Source organism: Arachis hypogaea, chromosome 3 (assembly GCF_003086295.3).
Source record: "Arachis hypogaea cultivar Tifrunner chromosome 3, arahy.Tifrunner.gnm2.J5K5, whole genome shotgun sequence".
In the NCBI taxonomy this organism is placed as follows: Eukaryota; Viridiplantae; Streptophyta; class Magnoliopsida; order Fabales; family Fabaceae; genus Arachis; species Arachis hypogaea.
Window position 1 is genome coordinate 125,288,891 of NC_092038.1, and position 14,540 is coordinate 125,303,430.

General features: G+C 35.2%; 4 protein-coding genes across 5 annotated transcripts; 2 read left to right on the forward strand and 2 right to left on the reverse strand.

The window, feature by feature from the left end:
* The first annotated feature begins 1,386 nt into the window (after positions 1-1,386).
* Positions 1,387-5,582, forward strand: LOC112791303 (guanosine nucleotide diphosphate dissociation inhibitor At5g09550). Its single transcript, XM_025834085.3, has 13 exons — positions 1,387-1,564; positions 1,805-1,867; positions 1,977-2,060; positions 2,276-2,383; positions 2,484-2,656; positions 2,893-3,004; positions 3,136-3,216; positions 3,308-3,370; positions 3,638-3,739; positions 3,898-4,022; positions 4,213-4,423; positions 4,790-4,864; positions 5,258-5,582. Exons 1-13 carry the CDS (start codon positions 1,478-1,480, stop codon positions 5,309-5,311), a joined length of 1,338 nt encoding a protein of 445 aa, XP_025689870.1. The 5' UTR covers positions 1,387-1,477; the 3' UTR covers positions 5,312-5,582.
* Positions 4,006-7,777, reverse strand: LOC112791304 (ycf20-like protein). 2 transcript variants are annotated; one of them, XR_003817921.2, is made up of 4 exons: positions 7,435-7,777; positions 6,786-7,019; positions 6,016-6,516; positions 4,006-4,340 (listed from the first exon to the last, which is right to left on the reverse strand). XR_003817921.2 is itself a non-coding variant. In XM_025834086.3 (3 exons), the coding sequence occupies exons 2-3, from the start codon at positions 6,956-6,958 to the stop codon at positions 6,072-6,074; spliced, it is 618 nt and encodes a 205-aa protein (XP_025689871.1). In that variant the 5' UTR covers positions 6,959-7,019; positions 7,435-7,777; the 3' UTR covers positions 5,755-6,071. The 2 variants fall into 2 exon arrangements, 1 of the variants encoding a protein (XP_025689871.1); XM_025834086.3 differs by lacking the exon at positions 4,006-4,340 and having other exon boundaries at positions 5,755-6,516.
* Positions 7,778-7,849: 72 nt separating this feature from the next.
* LOC112791306 (uncharacterized) lies at positions 7,850-8,826 on the forward strand. The gene is made up of 4 exons (XM_025834088.3): positions 7,850-7,991; positions 8,067-8,238; positions 8,334-8,450; positions 8,520-8,826. Exons 1-4 carry the CDS (start codon positions 7,879-7,881, stop codon positions 8,646-8,648), a joined length of 531 nt encoding a protein of 176 aa, XP_025689873.1. The 5' UTR covers positions 7,850-7,878; the 3' UTR covers positions 8,649-8,826.
* Positions 8,827-8,883: 57 nt separating this feature from the next.
* Positions 8,884-11,775, reverse strand: LOC112791305 (uncharacterized). The gene is made up of 6 exons (XM_025834087.3): positions 11,260-11,775; positions 11,067-11,162; positions 10,891-10,931; positions 10,252-10,369; positions 9,750-9,830; positions 8,884-9,204 (listed from the first exon to the last, which is right to left on the reverse strand). The coding sequence occupies exons 1-6, from the start codon at positions 11,446-11,448 to the stop codon at positions 9,148-9,150; spliced, it is 582 nt and encodes a 193-aa protein (XP_025689872.1). The 5' UTR covers positions 11,449-11,775; the 3' UTR covers positions 8,884-9,147.
* Positions 11,776-14,540: the final 2,765 nt, after the last annotated feature.

The window sequence follows — 14,540 nt, forward strand, 5'->3', positions numbered from 1 at the left end:
ATAAAAATATTATATTTTTAGATATTTTTAATGTGATTTTGAATATTCTTCTAATGTGTTAATCTTTTAGTGAGAGGCTGTGAGAGAGCATTGCGGTAAAAAAAAAAAAAAAAGGTGCGTGAAGAAAGAATGTTAATTTAAAATGAAATTTTTAAAAAAATTGATTAAAATTGATTGATAATAGTTAATTCTTTAGTTAGAGTCTATAATTTTCAAGTAACATTTGACAAAAATTATGTCATAAAACTGCTATTATTATTGTTATTGTTTCCAAATAAGAGTAGGAATTTAGTAAGGCCAACTCTAATATGACTATGAATAATCCATAACTGCGATGTTCTGCATTCTTATGATCAATTATGCATGGTTGAGTGCACGCATCTGAGTTCTGACAAATAAAGAATACTAACTAATTTGCGTTTCATGATGAAAAAACATAAGTTACGGATCAGCACCCTTAGGAAAAAGGTAAGAGTATTTCGCAGTCTAATTAATTAGTTTTCATGATAAATGCATATAATTCAGTACAGTTTGTATTTATACATATACATAAAACTTCAGTATAGTTTGTATTTATGTTACGTGGAATCTGCACACACATATTGACAGTATAAACACATAAATTATTATATTTTATATCTGTTTTTTCTATGAATGATTCACTACATGTTTTGAAAAGTCATTTCTCTTTTTGTCCTCCTGCAGTGCAGGTTACCTTAAATAAAGCAAAAACGTTGATTTAGAAGATAGACTAAGAGCGATGGGATGAACTGATTGTCTTAGGTTTAATTTGTTTAAATTAGTTTATGTAATATATTTATGTCGACAAACTCATAGTAAAGACGATGCACCCAACTATACTTAAATTTTTTTGTATATAAATAAATCTTGCTTTCTCTGTACTTCTCTAGAGATTAGTATAAGTTATGTTACCATTCATTTATGCGTTACTTTATATGTGAGATTTGAAATAACAAATTTAAAATTAACACTTTTATTAAAATAGTAATGCATATCATTGAATATTTATGTATATGAAAATATTTTAAATAAGATTAGTCTTATAATGTTTTAAGAATATTCCATAATTAGTTAATAAAAATTTGTTCATAAAAGAATTTAAAAAATCATTCAACTTATTTATTTATTGTGTTGAAGAATCAAATATCTCTAAACTTGTGAATATACTAAATCCTAGAAGGAGTTTGCAAACATAAGTTTAAAATGATTGGATGTTATATATAGTAATGAGTCCTGAAAAGAGCAAACACGTGTGTGAATGATGAGAAAGAAGAGTTATTTTGGGTTCGCGTTAGTGTCGTTACTTTGCCGCTAAGGACCTCTTCTGCTTCATCCAAAAAACTAACATTCCTTCAATTCCTCGCTCTTATATAATTCATATTAAAACTCTTGTTTCAATTCCTTTTTTGCTTTTCTCTTTCAAACTTGATAATAATAACAATAATAATATTGTGCGATGGATGAAGAGTACGATGTAATTGTCCTTGGCACTGGACTCAAGGAATGCATCCTCAGTGGCCTTCTCTCAGTTGATGGCCTCAAAGTAACACCACACATCCTCTAATCACTTCTCTTATTTATTTATTAAAAGAATGTTATGTTTTTCCTCGTACAGTTAGAATAAATGCACCTTAAAATGATCTTAATTATGACCTTAAACAAACCATGTCAATATAAGCCTGTATAATTAACAGGTCATTGGAATTACAACACAAATGAATGTTTGGAAGTTCATCTTCATAGAAAGAATTAATACTTGCCCTTAATCGACTAATTGAATCAGGTACTGCATATGGATAGAAATGACTACTATGGAGGGGCATCTACATCGCTTAATCTCACACAGGTCACACTCCTCTATTGCAAGTTTGCAACAGCAGAATTATTATTAGATTTTTCATGCACTCTTTTCGTTCACTAATACAAAACTTGTTTCTCTGTTGTGATATATATAGCTATGGAAGCGATTTAGGGGAGAGGACAAGCCACCTGAGAACCTAGGTTCCAGCAGGGAATTCAATGTTGATATGATACCTAAGGTTTGATCACACAACTTCTCTTGTAATGTAATCTCAATAATGCATGTGAAACAAACATTGCACCTTGCTTCAAGTAAATAAATAAATTATTTTCTTTTATTCTTTTCCTTTTCTTCTATTTACTACACTGTTTGCTTGTATATCTTCCTTTCTCTTCAATCTATGACAAAAACAGAATCCTGGATTTTTATTTTTTAATTTTTTTTTTTTGGCAGTTTATGATGGCCAATGAAGTTTTGGTTCGCGTTCTCATCCACACGGATGTTACAAAGTATTTACACTTCAAAGCTGTAGATGGAAGTTTTGTGTATAATAAGGGAAAGGTATGCAACATATTCATCAATTTCTTATTCACATTTTGGTACCTTTCTGTATTGCAAACTGTTGAACACTTGCACTTCGTATTTTATTTACATTTTTCAGATTTACAAAGTTCCAGCCACGGATGTTGAAGCATTGAAATCACCATTAATGGGACTGTTTGAGAAGCGCCGTGCTAGAAAGTTCTTTATTTATGTCCAGGATTATGATTCAAATGATCCCAAATCTCATGAAGGACTAGATTTGAACCAGGTTACAGCAAGACAGCTCATATCGTATGCAATTTCTTCCTTCCTTGCCTTCTAAAGCAAAATTACTAGATATGTCACTGACTTTTTTCCTTCATAAAATTATGGAAACAAAGATGTAACTACATACGCAGAATAAACTTAGATGAAAGACTAGACAAATTATGCTTTACATCTAGTAGATCGAGTGCATCATTTTTAGCTTTTGTATCAGCTGGTGCTGTCCTATCATGAACTTTTCTTTTTTGGTTGTGTAAATGTAGCAAGTACGGGTTGGAAGATGATACAATTGACTTTATTGGTCATGCCTTGGCACTTCATCTCGATGATAGTTACTTGGATGAGCCAGCCAAGGGATTTGTAGAGAGAGTAAAGGTACTATATTATGCAGAAAAAAGGAATCAGTTCTTTCCCCTATAACATTATATATCTAAAAATATTGAGTAACTTCGTATATTTTGTAATTATAGTCATGTAATTTGTTATTTGTTGTCTGTTTTCTACAGCTATATGCAGAGTCCCTAGCACGTTTTCAAGGAGGTTCACCTTACATATATCCACTATATGGACTTGGAGAGCTTCCTCAGGTTCTCCTCCACTTCTCTCTTTCCTTTTCTCTGTTGGACTTTGCATACTTCAGGAACTAACGCTGATTTCGACTTCTTTGATGGCCGAAAGGCATTTGCACGTTTGAGTGCTGTGTATGGTGGAACTTACATGCTCAACAAGCCAGAATGCAAGGTAAGCCTGTGGCTATACTTCTATGTATTCAGAAAAATCATATGAAATGTATTGGAAGGAAACTTGCATCAAGGGAATTAAACTTCAACTTTGAAATGATAATTTTTTCTGATACTTTCACTTGGAGATATGTTATATAGCAGTTCATTTATTTTCTGCCTCACAAGTTACTGATAAAACAAAATAATCAATTAGACATAGATTAGTTACCCTGTCAGGTTACTTGCTATATATTTCTTTCTGCACAATTTTTGTTCTACTATGCAGGTAGAGTTTGGTGATGATGGCAAAGCCGTCGGTGTGACCTCCGAAGGAGAGACAGCCAAGTGCAAGAAAGTGGTGTGTGATCCATCATATCTGCCTGATAAGGTATCCTCTTAAATTTTCCAAGGTTATAGAGTATGTTTATATTTAGGTATTGGAAATGTTGTAGTTTGCACAACTGTGTTGTTAAGTATAAATTGCAGTACAACACATGCATGTTTCAGTATGATCTTCGTCTGACATTATTTTAATTAATTTAACAGGTTCATAAGGTTGGAAAAGTTGCACGTGCAATATGTATTATGAGCCATCCTATTCCAGACACAAATAATTGTCACTCTGCACAGGTCATTCTGCCACAGAAGCAACTCGGTCGAAAATCAGATATGTAAGTTTGCATTGATCTACTGTAGTGGTTTTATACATATACTCCATTTACTAGGATCCTTCTGTTGTTAGATACAACTTAAAAAACATATAAATCTATACAAGAGTGAGAGAATGGAGTTTTACTTGTGAGTGTTGTAACTTCCAACTTTGTAGGTTCTGGTTTTCTGATTTTTCCCTTGTTATTGAAGGTATCTCTTCTGCTGCTCTTATGCTCACAACGTGGCCCCGAAAGGAAAATTTATTGCTTTTGTTACAACAGAAGCAGAGACTGATCAACCTGAGGTGGAGTTGAAGCCCGGTATTGACCTTCTTGGACCTGTAGATGAGATATTCTATGACATTTATGACAGATATCATCCCATCAATGATCATGAAGCTGATAGCTGTTTCATCTCTAAGGTAACTACTAAGCAGAATCTCCATAAGCATTTTCTTTAAAAATTTTCTTTCCTTGTTTTTGTTTCCTGATCTTTGTGGAAGGGCACTTGAATAAATTATATAGAGCAATGCCAATACACAACATGTTGACTATCTTATGTAACTGATGGAAAATCCTGAGTCTATAAATACAAGCCTTGAATATGTGTGGGAGGAAAAGAGAATTAAAAATCAGAATGGTTTAAATTTAAAACAAAGTAATTGACAACTCATGTCAAGAAGAATATAAATTTTTATCATGCTTCTTAATCAGCCTGGGGAATCTCCGTCCTTTTCCCTTTTATCTTCGAAAGTTGGTTGTACTAACCTAAAATTCAATCCTTGCAGAGCTATGATGCTACCACACATTTTGAGACCACAGTACAAGATGTGATCGACATGTACAATAAGATCACTGGAAAGGTAACTACTAGTTACTGAAATTAGATATTTCAAACAATTGCAAGTAGTTATAGCTGCAGTATGAAAACATTGAGAAATCAGAGAAACATTACAGTAGGCAAGAAAAATGAATGAAAACAAAGTGGCATATTTATTTCTACACTTTGAAATTATATATTCTCTCAGTTAACGATATCTTCTATTTGTTATTTTCATTTAGATTGTATATGATTTTCTATCTGATGATGGAATTTCGCATTTGCATTCACTTGCACTCACCTTTGTGTTCCAGATATAATGTTACATGACAGAACTTCATGTCAAAAGGAATATAAATATTTAACAACAATGGAGATTCGAGAGCTCTGGAAAATTTTTACTTGATTTTAATATTGTTCTTATTCTTTGTTTCAGGTTCTTGATCTTTCTGTAGACCTGAGTGCTGCAAGTGCTGCGTCTGAAGAATGATTTGCCTCTAATTTTTATATACATGCCTAAGTCATAGAAACAGCGAGCACTTTTCTTTTAAATTTCATGTTTTTGTTTTAGATGCTCTAATGCAAAGAGAAAAATTACATAGACACCCACACCTTTGTAGCTTTTGATCGAAGGCATTATATGCCTGATACAGTCATATATACAGTTGCCTTGTACTCAACCAAGCAATTTATTAGACATGATAATCATAGTTGTGATCATATCCCTTCAATAAATCTGTCTTTCGGCATTATTAACTAAATATGTAATTTGTGATATATAATACTTTAATAAGATCATAGCAAAGATGAATTGTGCTGCACATTACAATTTTCCTTTCAAGAAAATCAGAGATGCAATGAAAGCATCTAATTCATAAAGTCTTATTCACCAAACTTAGCTTTCTTATTTGGGTTCATTTAATCATTGAAAAGTTATAGTAACAGTTTAGCCTTATTAACATGATAACTTAGGTCCAAAAATTGTACAACTACATAATGTGATCATTATGATATTGAGGATGTGATTAACCAACTTCTCCTAGATTGCTTAGTCTACATAATGTGATCATTATGATATTGAGGATGTGATTAACCAACTTCTCCTAGATTGCTCAGTTCATTTCAGCGATATTTTCTCTTACCTATCCTAGTTTCCAATCAGTACACAGGGAATTGAATTCTAAAATTTCATACCAGAAGATATTGCGTAAGGGCCATGATACAACAACAGGGATAGGCCTTGGGTATCCTTAGCTGCCTAACTTGAAAGCATCCACAAAGAGGCCCAAACATATGCCAGCCTTCCAGAAATTCATCATCATAAGAAAAGACTGAAACCTCCCTGTTCTCACACTAGGCGGCTTTTTGTACATCAGCATACCAATTCCCTCGATCGCAGCCACCACAACACCGGCAACCAGAACATCCCAATCACCGGTTTGTCCAAGGATTGTAGCAAGAGCATTTGCTGTATAGAAACCTAGAAGTAGCAAGAATACTTTCATGGGGAGGTTCTTTCTAGCTGAGTTTAGCTTTTCCAGAAGTTGTCTACCACCTGCACTCAGTATCCTACTCAATCGAGTACCACTGAAACCGGAACTGGAATCATCGAGGCCTTGTTGATCACCATCACCAGGCACTCCACCTGTGTTCAAGGCAAAAGCTATTTTCCAGCCAGCTCTTCTTCCAAGGAAACTGAGCCAATGAATTGAAAGACAATCATTATCACATGGTTACAGAAATAACCAGTTATCCCTCAATAAGATGAGAAACACCCGAAGTGATATAATTTTCTTGCAGCCATTATTATGAAACCGAAGAACATTTTATGGTAAAGTGTCGAATTTGAAAAGAGAAATTATTTATCCTGCTAATAATTCATCACCCTAAACACCCTCGTAACAGAATGTTGCACAATCTTAACAGCTGAAAACTAAAACTTGATATAGGCATTCAAATTTTACCAGCTCTGGTGAAATGGCGCTGACTTTAGGCCAAGTTTTAGACCTAAAATACCACAACTCGGCTCGCAGCGACAGCAGTGTGCTCTAGAATTGGCGAGGGCCATACACGATTTTTCTATGCATCCATTCTCTGTAATTGATAACCTCCACATAGATCCTATTTGGCAAGCCATTTTTAATAGATGAACACAGATATTGTAAACCAACTCCACAAATTCTCAGTCTCTTCCTAATCTGCAAAAATTCAAATGCTTAATTAAAAGGAGCTTCGATTCACATGAGCATCATTTATTAAACCATAAAATCAACAAGATTTGGAGCGTTAAACATGAAAATGAGTTTCGATATCATGTTGGTTTTCTTTTACCCTTCTAATACACAAACACAATGCAGATAAAGAATAAGCCAAAATGCAGCTAACAATACATAAAACATAGATTAGAAGCTTCCTGAATTGCTTAGTTGAAAAGATGGTTATCATCACAAAAAATAATGAAAAAGATAAAAAGGTTGCAGAAAGGTGAAGAGGGAAGAGGAACGAAGTGGATAACAGTGAAGACAGAAGCAATTGGGTGCGGAATAACAAGGAAGAAAATAGAAGCAAGTATGTAGTTGTGGCATGGAAGAAGAAGGGAATAGAGAGCGTTACCCTGTTTGTATCGAGAGAAGAAGGAAGAAGAAGATGACGCCGGTGAGGTGCACGGAGTCCACAACCGCAAGTCCGCAACCACTGTGCCAGTGAATGTCATTGATTGGGTAACACAATAATATAATAATAAAATATTAATTTTCTTCTCCAAAACTTAGGAAATCAATATTTTAAAGATTTTGCTTAACAATAATGTTCTTCAAAATGTTTTTTTTTAATTATATATAAATGTTCATATATTCATATACATTTTAGAGTAAATTATGTTTATATTTAAACTTGTAAAATTATTAAATGGTGGCCCAAATATCTTTGAGAATCAAAGTTCACAAGCATAAAAAATTCTATTCGGATAATATTAGGAAAAAAATGTGACGAAGGATAGCTACTCTATCCATATAAAAGAGTGGGTATGAAGGGCATGCATCATCACAATTCGGGGAGATGGAGGACATAGAGAAGGTGAAGGCCGAGGCAGTGCAGCTGATGGGAGTGTTCCAAGTTATTCCTAAGCTGGTTGTTTTTGATCTTGATCACACTCTCTGGCCTTTCTACTGGTATGTATGAATCACTATGAGATTTATACATTTATATTATATTCTGATTCATCCTCACATCACATTAATGTCCAGTGAGTGCCGCTCCAAGAGTGACACACCTTATCTGTTTCCTCAAGTTAAGGGCATCATGCATGCACTCAAACACAAACGGGTTGACCTTGCAATTGCATCTAAATCACCAACCCCCGACATAGCCAGAACTTATCTTAACAAACTCAACATCACTTCCATGTTTGTTGCCCAGGTCTCCATTCTTCAATCTCTCTCTCTTTCTCTTTCTCTTTCTCATTCATGTTCCCTCTGTTGTCTTACTCTTGTGTTCTTTCTCTCTCATGTCAGGAAATATTTTACAACTGGGGAAACAAAACAGATCATTTACAGAATATTCATTCCAAGACTGGTGTCCCGTATAACTCTATGCTCTTCTTTGATGATGATGACAACAACATCCAAGGGGTAACTTTCACATCTATCCTTTCTTTTTTTCCAATTAACTTTCTAATATTTTCTTGACATCTATGACAGGTCTCGGGATTGGGAGTAACGAGCATCTTGGTCACAAATGGGGTAAACCTTGGGGCATTCAAACAAGGACTTACAAGATTTTCTCAGAACTGGAATGCACCAAAGAACAAAAACAAACGGGGTAAATAGTAATCTGAGTATCAACTCACAAGGCAGATAATCAAATTCATGAATTAAATGTCCGGTTGAAACTTCTATGTATTTAACTGTGATTTGTGAACCACACATATATTAAAATACTCTGCATCCATTAGTTGGAGAATTTTAATATAACAGTTGCATATATATCTCGTTGAATGTCTCAAAATGCTCGATATTCCTTTAGTCAATTACAGCTTCGAAAGTAATGTACAAAACAAACTTCTTTTGAACAAATTGAGGTCTTTATTATCTAACGTCAGTTAACATTGGATTAAAGCTTATGAATAGAAGTTGGAAGTTGAAACAAAAATATACATGTTACTTTACATATTTACACACAATAGAAAAGATTAGTAACCCGCACTTCACGAACATAATCCAATTGTTATAATGAACAAAAACAATTCATCTGTCAGCAACAACAATAACAAAAATGACGATTGATTAGTCTGCGGCACAGGTATCTTTACTTTGACTCAATTTCAGACTACACCCTTTCTGCAAGGAGCAGTTGTTCAAGTTCCTCTTTGCGCCGTTCCAACTCCTGGAGATGTCCATGAAAGCAAGTACAGGTAAGAAGAAGAAGAAAATATCTTTGTAAAAGTATCCAAATACTCTCACATAAGATTGAAGACTAAATCTATTCTATTGAATTAGTATTGCGCCTAAAACTCCAAAAACAAGTCTATTGGAATGTAAGCACAACAAACTAACAGCGAATTTGCAAGCCTTCCATATAAAATCTATTTGAACTATACATGTAGTCCTGTGAGCACTACTTTCAAGATTCAAATGCAGCAATTTCATTGGGTGTACTATTTACAGCCAGACTCTCAAATGTGAAAATGCCAAGCATCAATTCCAGGAGTGATTATATGCAATAATCTTCAATATCCAGATCTGACATGTAGAAGGAAAATTCTAAGATCTGTAAAGCACATCATAATGATGTTTCCTCCAACTCAAAAATCATATTTTTAGTATCAAATTTCATGTTGCAATTAGTGCATCACATTGTGAATAAGGAAAGGCAAGTATTACAGACATGCATATATTTTGTGGCCATAACATCTCAACATAGCAGTTTACCTCTAAATCCTTTGCTGCTTGCTCTCTTGAGATCTCCTGCTTCTGACGAGCGCGTTTCAGAAAACCAATGCATAGGGCTCCCTTCAAATGAAAACAAAATGAACAAAAGAGTGACTTCAGCTTTGCTTTTCTTTCAAAAGTACGAAATGAAGTTTTGAATATGCAAGCTAGAACATTTGAGAATGAAAATACTATTTTCAGAGAAGTATAAAGAACCAGACATGTTTAGGTCATGCAATCTACAATATTGCACTTCGCTATGATAATATCGTATTGACCATCAAATATTCTTGTCAAATCAACGGAAAAGGCATAGATTAAAAGGAATTCGAACTTGCAATTAAAATTTAAAAATTGTCAAACTAATTAGTAAAAATCCTTAAATCGTACTTCTCTTATCAAGAATTTACTACTGAACAGCAACGCTTGGTATTAATCACATTGCACAAATAAAAAAGGAAAAAAAAATACACTGTTAGTTTGCTCTGTTCAACGATCTTACCGAAACAACATAAATCAGACCACATGCAAGAAGCAAATAACTCGCTATGCTCTGAAAAAGAACAAGATCCCTTCGCTCCCCAAAATAGTCAGGGAAAGCCCTTGTCATGACTGCAACACTGCATACACAAAATCAGCATTCAGCATTCAGAAACCAAACTACTAAGTTTAAGTATGATGAAGTAAATAAATATCTTCCAAACTTATGAATACCAGTACTCATTAATTTACCCAGTGTAATCCAATAAATAATAACGTTTTATTTACCAAAGGTAAAAAAATAACACTTATTATTAGTGGAAAATACAATTAAATTAACATCATTATTCATTCCTGTTTTAAACCAACAAGTTTTATCAGGCTAATAAGCTTCTACCAGGTGACAACTTAAAAACATAGTTGCTTAACTAATTGTTAAATTGCGGTTTCAGTTGCATTGCAATGTGTGCAATTGCCGCTGCGGTGCAGTTGCTCAAGGCACCGCAACAGCAACATAGCGGCTGCAATTGTGACACAACTTGTTTAATTGAAAACCAACATGACCAGTGCATATAACAAGATAAACATAACCAAAGCTAACTTAGAACGTAATGGGAACTGGGCATCAAAAGACAATCGTCACAGAAGTGTGAAGACATACAAAATCTGCAGCATACCCCTACCAGCCCAATACTCCAAAACCTGAAAAGTGGTTGAATAGAATAATCAAATTAAATTGTAAAAACAATGTTATCAGCAATAATACAAAAACCATTTCAATCATCAACAGATGAATGAAAGTTAGGGCACAACAAAGCTAACAAAGAAAGCTCTCACCTTGGAGAACCTCATGATGAAACTCCATTCGGTTTCAGCCAGGACCACAAAGCACGCTATGAGCACGGCGTAACACCGAAAAATTCCATCGAAAAACTGAAACGCAAAGAAAAGCGAACGGTATTAATAGAAGAAAACGTCGATTGGCATATAAGGAGAGAAACTTTGGAGAGAGTGGAAGTTGAAAGCTGACATCTGATCCGTGTTTGAAGGAAAGCACAGCGGAGAGGGCGTTAGCGACGATGCAGAGAATGGCAGCCAAAGAGGTGACTAAGCTGAAGCCCTTGCATGCTATCAAGAAAGGGTCTCCTCTGCGTCTTGTTCTCGTGCTCGATTCAGCTGTGGGAGCGTTCTCTTGCTCTACGTCGCCGTTTCTCGACATTTTTCTCGAGCGAGAAAATGAAGGGAATCCGTTGGAAACAAGTAGAAGATGGTTTTCGTGTTGAATGGGGGATGGGATGGTATTGGAAGCGGGATTGCTTGATTCTTGAGCAGCCAATGAGCTGATGAAGCGACACGTGGTGGTTGCGCTGTTTTGGATTTACCGATTTACCCACCACTTGGCGGTGAGAGCTTATTGAATCCACATTTTTGGAACAGTTAGGTTAGTTGAGTCATCCAACGGAAATGGTCAAAGTGTTACTATGTACTACTCTGGAGTTTCGTTGTGTCTATTTTTAAAAAAGAGTAAACTAGCATTTGTATTCATGAAAATTGAAAGCGCTGATATATCTACTTATAGAAAAAAAAATTACTATTTGTATTTATAAAAAATTGTTTTTACGGGTAAAATTATCCAAATCCTAAAAAATTATCTAAAATCTCTAAATTACCCTTATCTTCATCAATATACCACCTCCTTCACCCAATTACCTTTCTAACCCTAACCCTCTTCACCTTGCCACCACCCATCTTTCCCTTTCTAATCTCAAATTTCACCACCACCCTCTTCACCCAGTCACTACCCCTCTTTCCCTTTCTAACACACTCTCACCATTACTTTCCACTCAATCCCCACAACTGCTCCAATGGCTCCTTGCCACACCCTCCTTTCTTTCATTGTCGCTCCTTCATCACCATAACCTTTATCACCTCAATTAAAGCACAGTGCATTAAAAAATAGTGACCTCATAAATTAACTTGGAGAAAAACACCTTTGGAGGAATCATAATCAACCCAGAGAGGGATTTGAAATGGATGACGATGGGTGAAAGTCAAAATTGAATCTTGGTTTCAGCTGAGTGTGAAGCTGTTTAAGAAAAACTGTGAAAAGAATGTCATGGAGAAAGCTGACAAAAATAAGGCGGAAAAGGACACAGATCTAAGGTGTGAAGAGAGTGAAGAGAAAGGATCAAATCTGAATAACCAAGCACAGAAGCCTCATGTATTTGGACTCACTTTTTCTGGGAGAAAAAAATGGCGAAAGAGATAGAAAGAGAGAGAGAGTTTGTCGCGATTTTGGTTCGAAAAGGAGACCACGGTAGGTGAGGCTGGCGGTGGTGAAGAGAGGAGGGGGCTGCTGGCGGCGGCAAAGCAGGGGATGGTACGAAGTTCCTCTGGTCGGCAAGGGCGAGACAGGAAAGGAGAGAAGGAGGGGTGGTCGCTGACGCTGATGCTGGAGGCTGCAAGAACGGAAACAGAGGCTGCGACATTTGTCACGGAGGACGAGAGGTGGCTCGCGGTTGAAAAAATTACTGCTAGGATTGTTTGAAAATCAATTGATTATTGGTGACAGAGAGGATGGGGTTAGTGGTAGTGGTGGTGGTAAGGTGATGAGCATATGAGGATAATGGAGTGGTTAGTGGGGAGGAGAAAGATGATGCAGATGATGATAAGGGTGCGAGGAGAAGCTGGTGCGGTGCTCCTGGGCTGGCGGAGGTCCGCGACGTTGCTAGCAGAGAAGGGTGAACGATGATGAAGAGAGTGAGACGGTGGTTTGTGGTTGATGCTGGGATTGGGTGGCTGAGAACATTGAGAGAGAGAGGATGGAGGAAGGAGATGATAGTGTGGAGAGAAGGGTAATTTAGGAATTTTATTTAATTTTTTAGGGTTTGGATAATTTTGCCTGTAAAAATAATTTTTTATGGGTACAAATGGTAATTTCTTTTTTCTATGGGTAGATATGTCAGCATTTTCAACTTTCGTGGGTACAAATGGTAGTTTACTCTTTAAAAAAATCGAGTTTACAGTACCCAACTACCAATGAGTTAGTGAATTTTTTTATGGTTTAATTACTCTATTGGTCCTTATAGTTTCGTAAAATTTTTAATTAGGTTCCTATATTTTTTTCTTTTTAATTGGGTCCATGTACTAAATTTTTTTTAATTAAATCCCTGTTAGTAGTAATTGGCTTAATTTTATAGGGATCTAACTAAAAAAAAAGAATTGGTATAAGGACCTAAATAAAAAAAAGTGTAGGAATCCAATTAAAAAAATTTAGTGCAAGGACTCAACTAAAAGGAAAAAAAAAGTATAGGGACCTAAATGAAAATTTTGTGAAACTATAGAAACCAATAAAGTAATTAAATCTTTTTTATAGACGAATTTCGGGTACTGAGACCTTGGATTATGGATTTATGACATAATAAAAAATTGATATATCTTAGATGCGTTCAAGATATATATCACCTAGAGAAATGGTACTCAACATTCAAAATACGTTTAAATGTCGATTAGGATCTTAATATTCAAAATACGTTTAAATGCAAAAAATGAGTCATAATTCTCAAAAATATAGTTAGAGACCTATATAAATTGGTTGTAGTCCCAAATTTTAATGCATTTAAAAAATTTTGTAACACCTTAAATTTGAGTTCTTTAAATTTTCATGTATTCAATCGACTGTATGCAACTTGGTCCGTAGCTAGAGCTTTGAATTTTGAGATTAGTTCTTTTTCTTTTTTATTTTTGGTAAATAATTAGTGTATATATTTAGACTTTATTAATTTAGTTAATGTCTTAGGTATTTTAAATTTGTTAGTTAGAAGTTCTATTAACTTAGATAGGTATAATAGGTTTTAATCCTTTTATAAATAAGAGTAAAGTATCATTTATGTCCCCAACGTTTGGGGTAAGTCTCAAATATGTCCCTAACTTTTTAAATGTCCTATTTGTTTTCCAAACGTTTTTAAATCAAATCAATGTTGTCCTACCGTCAAAATGTTAAATATTTGGTTAACGGCATTGCATACGTGGACGTTATGATACACGGTGGCAGGGCGTATGTTGTTACCGTTATTGAATTTAAAAAAATAGATATATGTGAAGAGAGGGTCTCCTTCGAAACCTTAATCCCCAAATCTTTGCTTATCGTTGCTGTTGTACTGTCTCAGAAGGGCGATTCCCTTTGCGTGAGAGAAGATGCATCATGAAGCATGCCAATCTGAAGCGACGCAAGGCAGCAAGCAAGCCAATCAAAGTAGAAACCAAGCACGTCGAAGGAGGACAACTTGCTACTGTGGGGAACGGCCTGTG